At 40.2% G+C, this 12,443-nt stretch overlaps 1 protein-coding gene across 7 annotated transcripts in view; it reads right to left on the reverse strand.

Moving 5' to 3' along the window:
• cpeb3 (cytoplasmic polyadenylation element binding protein 3) overlaps positions 1 to 12,443 on the reverse strand; it is a 37,477-nt gene that overhangs the window by 20,322 nt on the left and 4,712 nt on the right. For 5 of the 7 annotated variants that reach the window (XM_080288142.1, XM_026189228.2, XM_026189231.2 and 2 more), the window contains one exon: positions 7,473 to 7,626. In XM_080288142.1, coding sequence (XP_080144268.1) covers positions 7,473 to 7,626 — 154 coding nt within the window. The remainder of the gene's footprint in view (positions 1 to 7,472; positions 7,627 to 12,443) is intronic. The other 2 variants (XM_080288145.1, XM_080288144.1) reach the window with 1 other exon arrangement.

Consider the following 12,443-nt stretch of genomic DNA (forward strand, 5'->3'; position numbering starts at 1 on the left):
TCTACTTTCTAGCAGGCCGTGCACTTTAACCTAGTAATACTGCCAAGAAGATCAAAAAATACACACTAGATACTGGAGACTAGAGCGCGCGCACACACACACACAGAATACAGAAACAATAAAATGTTGCTGATTGGAGGGCAAATGTTGCAACAGGTCCTGAGGGCTCTTGCCTTTCTGCCGAGATTAGTCATTTTGGGTGACATGGGGGTACAGTTACCCTTCTGAAGCCTTAAAATAACTCTGGGCAGGTGCCATCTGTTTCCCCTAGGAGAAGAGTGGCAGGGCCAGAGGGGCCCCTGAGTTGCTGCTGCTGCCACTGCTGTTCTGGTGACATTTCCTCACAGAGAGCTATTCTCGATCCGTCTCTCCCAGCCGCTCGGGAGAGATCCACTACATTAGGCACGGCTCCAAAAGCACCTCCAATTCCCTCGCCTGACCTGATCCGCAAAATGGAAAATTACCTCACATCGACCACTTAGGTAGAAATGGATAAAGAGTGGGCTGTGGATAGATCATCAAAAAGCAAGTTGGCATCAATTTAGTATATGGCATCTCTGTCTAAGCAGAGCCATCGTGTTTAAAGTCGGTGAGAAACCTAGAAAATTTTGGTTAACAGTAAAGTAACAGCTATCATTGCTGAAACTACAAGAATCCTGTTCTGCAAGTTTTCACTAGAGTCCACGTGGCTCATCACCACATGTCTCACATGTCAACTGCTTTGCTAATGTTTTGCTTGTTCGTCTACCTTATAGCACATTTTTAACTGTGTGTAAGCGATATGTTTTTCCCCCAGTTGCCAAGACATTTACTTAGCAGGAGGGTGCCCCAAATCTACACTTCTTGCTGACTAATGCCAAAAAAATACAATTACCAGTACTAAAAAGGGAGTAAAACACTTTGGGGGAAAAGGGGAAAAAAATGCATTGACTTAACAGATGACTCAAAAGACGAGAGGAGTGGATGTTTTTCTTAGAAAACCTAGTCAGAGTTATTTTGTGTCTCTGTCAGAATAACCTACTTCTTCCCCTTCACACCAGCTCAAGCTGACACTAACAATCCACAAGATGATTGCAACAGGGTCAAAGTTCCTTTAACTATCACGCCATAATGTTCAAAAAGAAAATGGTGAGAACGTGTTTCTAGTGGTTAAACCCAGTGAGTCAAAACTGCTCCCCACTGTCATTAATGTCTCATAAAATTAATAGCCATAAAACCATGATATACCTTTCCAGCAATAACAGAGGATTTCCAGAATCCAGTTAACTATGATGCTCTACTTGTCTGAGGAATTAAAGCTTTCAACACCATTTCATAGTTTGTGAGATCTGGGCAAACCATGATTTTAATAAACTAAACAAGCCCAGGCTTGTTTTGTTGCCTAGGCAGGATTAGCTCAGTCATGCTTGCTGGAGTCATGAATTTTCCACCACAACAAAACATAACACTCTGACAGTGCAATTTATTGGAAGCAAGGTGTGATCTAACCTTTAACACAACCAATAAATACATCATCTTATCTCTATAGAGTCATCACTGTCTGTTTAAAGTACAGGGTTGTGCCTTTTAAGTTGAAATCATCTGGTGTGTTACGAAGGGTTGAAAGTTTAAGGGGTCAGAACAAACAGTTGCCCAACAAAGCAAAGTCCTTTAACCTTGGGTTAATTTGGTTCAACCCCTACCTCCGAACCCAAACCAAAGGAAGATTCTCATACATGACGGTTTCATACCAGTGTGATATTAAGTAAGAACAAACTTTTATCTTTCCTGGGGTCCTTCAAAGTAAATTTTCCCCTTATATAGGAAACAAAGTCCAACATTTAGGCTCAACCTTTAGAGGCTTTCAAGAAAAGTAGGAGAAAGGGTGGGTGGGTCTCCTGCTTTTCTTCAGTTAAGTGAAGAAGTGCACAATTAGATTGTTAGTCATCTCATTTGTATTATGTTTCCACTTTGTGTTTTCCATTACACAGCCCACAAAGTCAAACAGCACTAGTGTTTGCTATCCCTCGATTACTTTCTCCACTTGACTAAGTCTTAAGTCAAGATTTCAACGAAATGGTGCCAAAATAATGAAGGACCAGCATTAGGGTTCAACGTTGATTCAGTGAAGTTAAAGTTGACACAGCGATGTTGACTGAACATCGTTCCAGTGATTGTTTACTATCCGGTTTATAATCAATCAACCATCATAACATAGACAGTACTAAAACACAAAACTGTCTATAAAACCTCAGTGGCAAACTGCTCGCAGTCTAAACTAGTTTTTTCTTTAGGACAAATGCTCAAGAAAACATTTCAAATGTGCAAATTAGCTGATCATTTAAATAGTCTAAGAACATCCAAACATACTGTAGCAACACGTAACCCCACCTCCCACTCTATGCAAAATCACAATTACCTGATAATATAGCTGGTAGTTTTTACGTTTCCAAAGCCCAGACTCATCAGGGGTGAAAATGGTGACACAGACTGGACCTTACTAACGTAGCCCAGGATCACCCTCCTCTTCCTATAACTAATGTAAGCGACTAACTACAGGGGTAGTGATTGATCTCCTGTCTCTTCTATTCCAAGCCACACTACACATGTATAATAAGGGGGATCTGTTCAGGATATGGCAACAAAGAGTGCTGAAATGAACCCAGAACGTACATTGTATCGGCTATTCAATAGAGTTCAAACAAAACAAGAACACAAACACAAAAACTGACTAATCTTATCATTTTATCGGTATGCATGAACAACCTTATGGTCTATGCTCTTTACAGCTATTGCAACTGCAAGACTGGGCTTAGACACGATGCTTTAAATGCCTACAACAATGCAAAAGCAATTTTTTTAAATTAATTGTGGTATCGATAGCATTAGCCTTCCGAGGATGAAGAAAACCAAACTATTAGGGGCATCAGAGTTAACCTTAAGCAGTGAAATCACATTCACCCAGGACCTTATAGTTATTGGCAAAAATCGTAGCTGTAATGTAGCATAATCCCAGAGCTAGCTTATCTTAAACTCTGTGGAAATAATGCTAAACCGACAATGTGATACTTTTACCCCCACCCACCCCACAGTCACTGTCTGTGTTTGCTTGTAATGCATGCCCCCATAGGGATCTTTCCTTTGAACGCAGTTTAGTCTAACTTCAAGCACCTAAAGATACATCTAAGTTATGTTCGCTACCATTTATTAAATCAAAAAAACTCAACAAACCTCAGAAACTGACCTTTCAGAGATGGCCCTCTTCAGTTTTTTGTACCAGGGCAGAGGTCAGGGGCTTTTTTGAGGGTTGTTTTTGAGAAATCAGAAAGCACGGTTTTATGTTTTCATAAATATAAGTATTTTTTTTTAAACTCTTCAAAACTATAGAAACACCACAAATTTGGGATTCTGAACAGTTCTCCCCCGTCATAAGGTGATAGATTTGTAACCCTAATGCTAAACTAGAGCAAACTACAGCAGCTGTTTCGATAGCAGAGCCTATCTTCTTATTGAAGTCTCAGAGGTGAATAAAGCCAGCACATTTAGCAAATGCTGAACCAACCCTTTAAATACACAACTGAAATAGTACCTCGTTATGAAAATAAACTACTTCCAGTCTTCTAAAGGCTGCTCTCACACACTGAAACTGATGCAAATTGTAACTGATGCAAGATCGTGTGATTCAGACCAGCTGAGGCAATGTGTGTGCGTGTGCATTAGGAGAGACACATTGTGGGTGGGGTGGGATCTACACAGCGCTTCCACGAGGGTTATAAGGACTTTCGAGCATCTCAACTCATTAGTGACAACATCTAGAAGTGTGTGTCTGTGTGTGTTTTTAAGGAGTGGCTGCAGTCACACCATCACACCTCTTGAGCTGTCTGATCCATAGACAGGAATAAGTGACAGCTCAACAGAAGAGTATATGAGGTGAGAGTGCTTTGCATGGAATGCCAGAGCTGATTTACATGTCAGCAAGAATTTGAAAGTGTGTTTCCTTCGTGTGTGCATGCACGTGTGTGTGCATGTGTGCATCAAATGCTACCACTGGCAGCAGAGGTAGTGGTTGTTGTCAGAGTGGTGGTGTTTTTCCAGCACATGTGTGTGTGTTTGTGTGAGTCTTTAGTCCTCCACACATGAGCTCAGCTGACCTGTGTGTGTGTGTGTGTGTGTCTGCAAAAAGGGTTCGTTTGTTCAGATGTCCCTGTGGCCCTGCTCCCCTCAACCAGGAGTAAAGAGCTTTTAGAAAGTTTAAAACATTGACTGTAATGGAGCGTGTCTTTGAAGCAGAAACTTCTCAAAACAAGAGCTCAGAAGAAACAAAATGAGGTGGTCCCACCTCTGTCTTTAAAGGGTGTGTGGATGAGGTCACCTCACACCTCACTGATTCACACATCACAATACTGAGTACTTTTTCTTCTTAAGAAAGAGAAGGCGGCGCAGGGACTCATAAAACACTCAAGGAAAAACAGCTATTCCAGGCACAATGAGAACTATGTGAGAAATGTCTTTGATGGGATTGATGTGGGCGGTACCCATTCGGTTGGGAATGCAAAACTGAGCCTACTGGGTTAATTTGTTTTGACTGGTGGCTTTCAGCTGGTGAAGAGTCTCCCTAAAGTAAGATGTTGGAGTCGCTACAGCAGTAACTTGCCTGTGAAACAACAATAAGTGTACATTCAGTTAAGATTTACTGATCAGATATGTGGATTCTTAAGTAATGACAATGTTGTCGTGGATATTTTTTTCTAGTTTTTCAGAGATACTCTCGTTCTGAGTGTCAGAAAGTTTGATCAGGTTCGACAGGTCAGGCCTCAGTGCCTCTGGAACAAAACCTCCTGTTCCTATTGCCATTCATGCTAGCCTGGCACTACCCAAATGTGAAAGATGATCTTAATCCACAGACTAATAAAACTTAAAAAAAAAAAAAAAAAAGCAACTGCACCGTTTACAGCGCACAAACTTTCACAAATTTAGAAAGTTACATATAAAAATGAAATTTTCTTCCTCCACTCAGAAATGATCAACCAATCAGATTTGAACAGTCAGGGTTAGGATCTTCTACCTACATGGCTAATTTTCTAGGTAGCCTTAATCAAGGCATAAGCTGCTTTTAATTTCTAGTAATGTCTAGTTGGGGTATTTTCTCAACGTTATTCTTGATCACATATTGCACTCAGCAGAAAACAAACAAGTTTGCCATTTAAAATATTCAGTATGGTTTCAGCCATGGAAGGCAGCCCACATTTTGCCCACTTGCCAATAAGGATCTGCGGGACTAGTCTACTACATGTTTAAATGTTGCTGCCCTTAATAGTCAGTGACAGAAGAGTAGTCTGTTAAATGTATTTCCCCATTTCCTCCTTAACAGGTAGGCCAATCTGAATGAAACATTGCACAAACATTGTGTAGGTTAGCTTTGTCAGAATAAATTGGAATAAAACCAAGCAACTGTGTAAACATATTTTGTGCTGACACGAAATAAACCAAGGCTATTGCTGCTAACACTGGTAAGATTAGCCAAACTCTGCAAGCTAACCAAACAGAAAGTATTACATGCAGATTTTAACATGTGAGCCAGGAAGTTAACAACTAGCTAATGTCTGACATGAGTACATCTTTGTTGGCTGGTGTCCAGAAAAGATATGCAAAACCTTAAAGTTGTAGCAAAATTTAGAAAATTTCGTTACAACTTCATTGTTAACTAAAAATGATATTTCTGGGCTAGATACATTTTCTTGCAACCAACCAGTCAAAACCAAACAAAAAACAGAACAAAAACAGAAAATCAGCTAACATGAGGTTTTTAAACAGAGGAAAAACAAAACTGCAATCTGTCAACTTGTCACGCTAACCTGAACATGACCCCATATTTGGAGCACGTACCAAGTGATGCTTTCAAAATTTATGAGCCAAAGTTACATTTTTGCAACATTTCTTCAATTACTGGAATTTTGCTCGTCAACCCATTTGGGAAATCCTGCCTCTTACCCTGTTCCCTCTGGACCTTACACTTCTGCTTGCAACAAATGCTGCACATGACCACAGACGCAGAATTTCTTAATGAATTACTTTTGAAAATGTCACAACTGAAAGATTTACACAACTAAATGGCCCTGAATTATCAACACATATTGCAAAAAGGTTTCTTTACATAATGTGGTTGTATTAGTGTTACTTCAATACTAATTCAGCATTGTCAGGAAGATTTCAATCTAGGATTACACGGGTCAGATAATTGGAGTTAAAATACCTTCTGAGCCAGAAAAAAAAAAAAAGCACCAGCAACAGATTATTCAGCAGACAGGGCCGGGGCACAGGGCCCTTTTCAAACAGTGAGAAGGTACGCTAGCAGGGTGGAGCTGCTCTGTGGTTGGCACCGCAGTTTACTACAGCCCCGTGCTGTCTACATGACAAAGTGAGGGGTAAACAAGCCAGGAGAGAATCAGGAACACACACACACCCATTTTCATGATCCACCCGCCCTACTTTGCTCATATCTCCTACGTGTCCGTTGTGCTTTCACAAACAATCCCAAGAGAAGCCCTGCAGGACATTACGACACCTTTCCAGTAAAGTTAAGCCGGGGATGTGATGAGCGCGCAACAATGCTCGCTCAGCACAAGATTAGGAAAACAGACTTTATGCATGGGAAAATGACATTCTCCGCTCATTATGTACCCCTCCCACCAACCTTTCCATTGTTAAGATAGGAGGACAGAGAGGGTATAAAAAAAAAATTTTAAAAAAACCTACACCCAACCTGACAGGGCCCCATCTGGGAAACAGGAGTTTTTACAATTGACACGTGACTGGTGCTACAAAAATATTGACTCAGAAGACCTGACCTACACCACACGGCCCAAGAATTCTACGAAGAGGAATTTTTAACCTTGATTTCACAATCTGACAACACTTTTGAGAAATGCAATTGTATTTTTTAAAAAATACATGTTAGTCTAAATTCATCTTTGTGTTGTGTTTCAAATCATCTGATATGCTATGTCTCTATTTCATCTATGACACATGTAAGTCCAAAATTACAGGCAAATAAAACATTAACCACAAATACACTCAATTGCGCAACACGTTTACCAAACAAAATACGAGTCTTGTGACATTATCTCTTTATCCATTGATTGTTATCACCATATACAGGAGGCAACAAAGACAAAAAGAGGAAGTAAAAGAAAACAACAAAACATTTGTACAAAGGACCACTAGGTTCACCTCTGGTTTAGAGTGCACACACAGACACAGACACACAAAACATATGTGAGGTTTTGCAGGTAAGGTTCATAATGATTCAGATTCACTTTAATTTTAAACAGAGTGTAATGATTCATACTGGATTGGTTAAGAGATCGGCAAATAGAGCAAATGAAAAACAGATGTATCCAGAGATGACATATGCCCAAGCGCAAAAATTAAAATTAAAAAAAAAAATTAAGCAACCTAAAAACTGCAAGCATGGACGTATGAATATTCCTAACCTGCAAAATGATTCCTCCATATAATATCAGCGATAGTCATTGGTGGGCCACCGGCAGGGTGTGGTTTACCTTTGTCATGGTCAGTCCTTATCATATCCATTAAGGAATTCTCCAAAGAGTGCAAGCTAAAAGCATCAAAGGGCCGATTCCGGTCCTGCAACACAGCAAAACAGGAAGAGCGTTCGCATTAGAGTCATCACAGTAGATCGCACGCAAAACAAAGATGGGAAAGTATCCTGTAATGCTACAATGGGAGCAGAACCGGTACTGTACTACCTGTTTAACACACATTTGAAAATGATAAGACAGTAAAATTATAAACCTGAAAAAAAAAGGACAAATCAAAAAACTATGATTTGAGGTGACAATTTTTAAAAATGTACTGAAGATTTAGATCTTGCAGATAGTTATTTAGAATAAAACTTGAAATAAAAAAAAAAAAAAAAAAAAAAATATATATATATATATATATATATATATATATATATATATATATATATATATATATATATATATATATATATATATATATATATATATATATATATATATATATATATATATATATATATATACACACACATATATATACACACACACTCTGAAGAGGGACAATAGGTTTCTATTTCTGCCTCGTCATCATTGTGGGAACAGCCCTGCATTCCAGTCGTGATCTGCTTTACCTTCTTCAAAACGTGGCAAACTTTAACTGGCATGTTTAGCTGTTGAATTTCTGGTTAGGTACCCTGCTCAAGGGCACATCGCTAGCAACGACTTGCATCTGTCGGCAACTCCCTTTTTTGTGTGTTAAAAAGAAAGAACATTCTTGCTTTCCCCATTCAAATGCAGCGTGTCTTCTGAGTCACAGGACTAATGGAAATAAGGGATCCAGACTTGAACTTAAGTAGGTGAAGTAGGCCCTGGAGATGCCAGTAAACAGGTGATACTAAGCAATGATCTATGAGTCAGTTGCTGGGCTATCCTGAAAGCATTTTAGTATTTCACATTTACTGTTTTCAGCCTATGGTTTCCAGTGTAGAAAAATAAAATGTCACTATTGTGTTGTTGAGATGTTCCTTCATTTTAATAGTCTATTGCTTGTTTGCACAAGGTGACACATGCACATCTTCTAGTCTTTTTCACTTTCACAACCAATTAGGAAATCAGTCAACGCTTGACTCAGCTCTTGATTCAACAAACAGGATCATCCGTGAACAGATTCAGACCTGGTGCTGGGATAAGATCCAACTTTCAACCTTTCACTTTCATACTAGAGTGACACTTTTTTGGATACCATATACTGAAGAACTGTGAAGTTGTTTCTCTGTTTATGAAGCTAATGAAGCCAATAAATCTAAATAATAAATCAAGCATACAAGGATTTAAAACAGTCTAAAACTGAACCCCAGATTATTATGTAAAGGTTATAAAAGCTGTCCCTTCTCGTCAAGTCAATCAGACAGGAACTCAGCTTCACTTGAGAAAACTGGTTTTGAAACCTCCCTCAATAGTTAAAGTTAGATGCTGCAGCTGTCATGAGGTACTGAGAACTTGTTTGTGTGTCCTTTGGTATGCATTTCTGCCTGACTGTTCACGAAACCTCTCAAACTTTCAGATCTTGTAAGGCAGGTCGTTCTACTACATCCCAAACAGTCGGATTAGTACTATATCAGACACCTCAAGGTTAAACAGCTCCCTGCTGATGAAGTGCATGTATTCCTGTTAGGTGTGAATGAATTCATGAGAACAACATGTGTGCCAAAGGTAAGGCCTGAAAGCGCCCAACCGGAGCTAGAGTGGCGCGGCCTTGGCAGCTGTGTCCTGTGTCCGCCGCCTGAGCTGGGCCTACATTGTTTGCAAACCACAGCTATTGTTGCCCATTCGGCTGAGCATTCAAAAGTGTTATTCCCCTCACTCTGGACCTGACAGCGCCACACAGATAAAAATCTGCCCACTTGGTACAAACCGTAAACACTTAAAACGCTGAGCTTTTAGTTTCCTCTCCCACCCCTCCTTTCTGACACATATGGATGGACGCGGTGATGGGTAGCAGGTCGGAGAACTCGCAACAGTGAGATATTATGCACTATAAATCGCAGACAGAGCTCATTCTTGAACTCTTTATGCGAGTTCCCAGAGCGTGGAATGCAGGGTCGACTTCATCTAGCTTGACTATGCTGCAGCTCATCTTTCCTTGTGATCCACACATAAGACATAAGAGCATTTATCGGGGAGATCAAGATAAGAAAAAAGCCAAGCATGAGTATCTGTTTGTAATAAATGAAGGGTGCTCATAAGGTAGAGGGCTGGCAGATTTATCATTAATATATTTTTTATAAGTTATGCATTATTGTGACCTTCACAACGTCTTCTCTATAGCGCAAGAAAGCGATCGATGGGAAAAGTCCCAAAGGTAACAAGAGAGCATAATCGTTATGATTAAATTACAGGCTCCTGTTTCTCTTGAACAGCATTATAATGAGCCTTCCTAATACTGAATTAAGAATGATTAAATTCAATATGTGCTTTCCACTGAGCAACATATTTTACATAGGCACAATAAATTCATGAACTAAATGTCTGCAGCACATGCAGCAGAGTAGCATCACATTTATGCAAGTGGATCTGCTGAGTCATGATGTCATCATGATAAGCAGCTTTCTAGTTTATGCAATACACTACTGGAAAGTTAAACAATGACTCAAATATTTCCCCTTTTCAGCAAAACTTTACTGTGTATATATACTTGGTACACTGTAAGTATACTGTATACAAGTATACACACACACGCACTATAATAGACAAAACTAAAGTGAAGTGTACACATTACACCTGTAGGAGCTGCTTGGCTGTGGAAACCAATACCATGAAGCTCCCAGTGCAGTTTTTGTGCTGATGTTATTGACAGGGGTGGTTTGGAGCTCTGCAGTTATTGAGTCAGCAGAGCGTTGGTGACTTTAATGCACTGTGCGCCACAGCACTCGGTGACCCCACTCTGTAACTTTACGTGGTCAGACACTTCGTGGCTGAGCTGCTGTGGTTCCTAAATGCTTCCACTTTACAATAACACCACTTACAGACGATCACAGAATGTCAAGCAGGGAAGAAATATCAAGAACTGACTTGTTGCAGTCATGGCATCCTGTTACACCATGCTGCTCAAAATTCGATGAGTCTTTTAGGATGAGCCATTCTTTCACAAGTCTGTCTGGCATATGAAAAGGGAACACTTGTTTTTACATGCCATGTGTGCGCACAGCTATACCCCATCATAAATTAATCTGTTGTGCGGTTTGTTCTACAATTCTTTTGATTTGATTGTTGAATTTAAGACAGAATAAAATAAAATCAAGCAAATACCGATCTATCAAAATGTTTGATTACTCAAAAGAATGAAGTTTTGAGAAGATACTTTGATTTCCCCCAGAAATTTAGACCCTAGTCCTTTTGGTCGAAGCACAAAGTTGCTTTAAAGGTTCTTAATCTCGGAGGAAAGTTCCTAGGGTGGAGGCCTTGGAGTTGTCAGTTAACAAACGGCATGAACCTTTTATCTGGCTCAAGCTGCCATGGGGGAAAAAAAAAAAAAAAAAAAAAAAAAAGGAAAACTCCATGCCAGCTATACCTTTTTAGATGCATTTGAATACAAGAGTCCACCTGTCCGTCTGTCTACTAACACCCTTCTGAATCTGTATGTGATTACAATCACAGAAGGCCAGGGTATCGCCCTGGAAGATCATGTGAATGTGTGTGTCAGGGTTCACACTGACATATTAAAGTGAATTCCACACATTCTTCTGCCTTCCGAGCAGCAGCCAGTGTCAGGCGCACATGTGACTGAACCTTCAGCCTGCGCTACATCGGGAGCATGTGAGTAATACCGAGGGAGAGCTAAACTATGACAGCAAGCACACCTGTCACCAGCTGTCCGCGTGGTTACCACAGGGTGTGTACCCTGCCTGCTGCTCATGCAGCAATTTCCCTGAGTTTCACTTTGGTAAACAGGCCAGTCGACATGTGGCATTCTGACCTTGCATCCTGGTGATAACTCCTCTCCAATTATGACGTTATTGCCAAACAGCTAAGTGTGAACAAAACACACGAAAGAGCAATGAGCCTGTCTGACTAAGAAATTCTTAAAATAGCTTAAAAACAACATTACTGGTGCAATAAATGTCACTGCCACAGGAGCTGTGAGTTGTAAACATTTTTTGTTTTGTTTCCTGAAGAGAAACCTTGATCATAATGACCAGATATCACAATACATAATATAACAAAAAACGAACTAGAATCAGCTGACTGTATTTAAGTCACTACCCTAATTATTCATCTGGCACCACATGAAAGCACAAGGCTGCTGTACTTCATCTCTGCGGTCTGCCTGAGTTTCACTTCAGTAAACAGACCACTCCATACAGCGTGACATGTGGCCCCCTGACCTTGTCTCCTGGTGATAAGTCCAGCTGTAATCCAGCCAAGTCAAGAAAGTTCAGGCAGAGGCTCTCGGTCAAGGGAACCGAGTAAAAAAGCCTAAAGAGTCGGACTGACAAACACAATCACTATCTCCTGAAAGGCCTATACATTTCAAGCCGGCTGGAATTTCACCCCGTGTCGAGTCACATTTCATCTGTCCTCTCTGTTCATCTGCATGTACCACTCAGGTCACATGCATCTGCGGCTACTTATCTGAAATAAGCGGTCATAATGTGCAAATACTCATGACTCACGACTTTGTGTCTTTGAGCTTATTGCCAAGTTGCAACTTGAGTAAAATTTCAAATCTTTTGTAACCCTATAACAGAGACCAAATAAATGTTTGCTGCTCATAATTAGGCATGTCATTTATTTGATCACAGGCCGGACTGTAGTACCGGTAGTTTCCGGCGTTTATCTGTCTTTTCCCGTGTTTAATATCCTTGCCTGGATTTAAAAACTAGGGTGTAATGAATTAATGTTTCACGACTCCTTAGCGTG

This window comes from Astatotilapia calliptera, chromosome 13 (assembly GCF_964374335.1).
Source record: "Astatotilapia calliptera chromosome 13, fAstCal68.1, whole genome shotgun sequence".
Lineage (NCBI taxonomy): Eukaryota > Metazoa > Chordata > Actinopteri > Cichliformes > Cichlidae > Astatotilapia > Astatotilapia calliptera.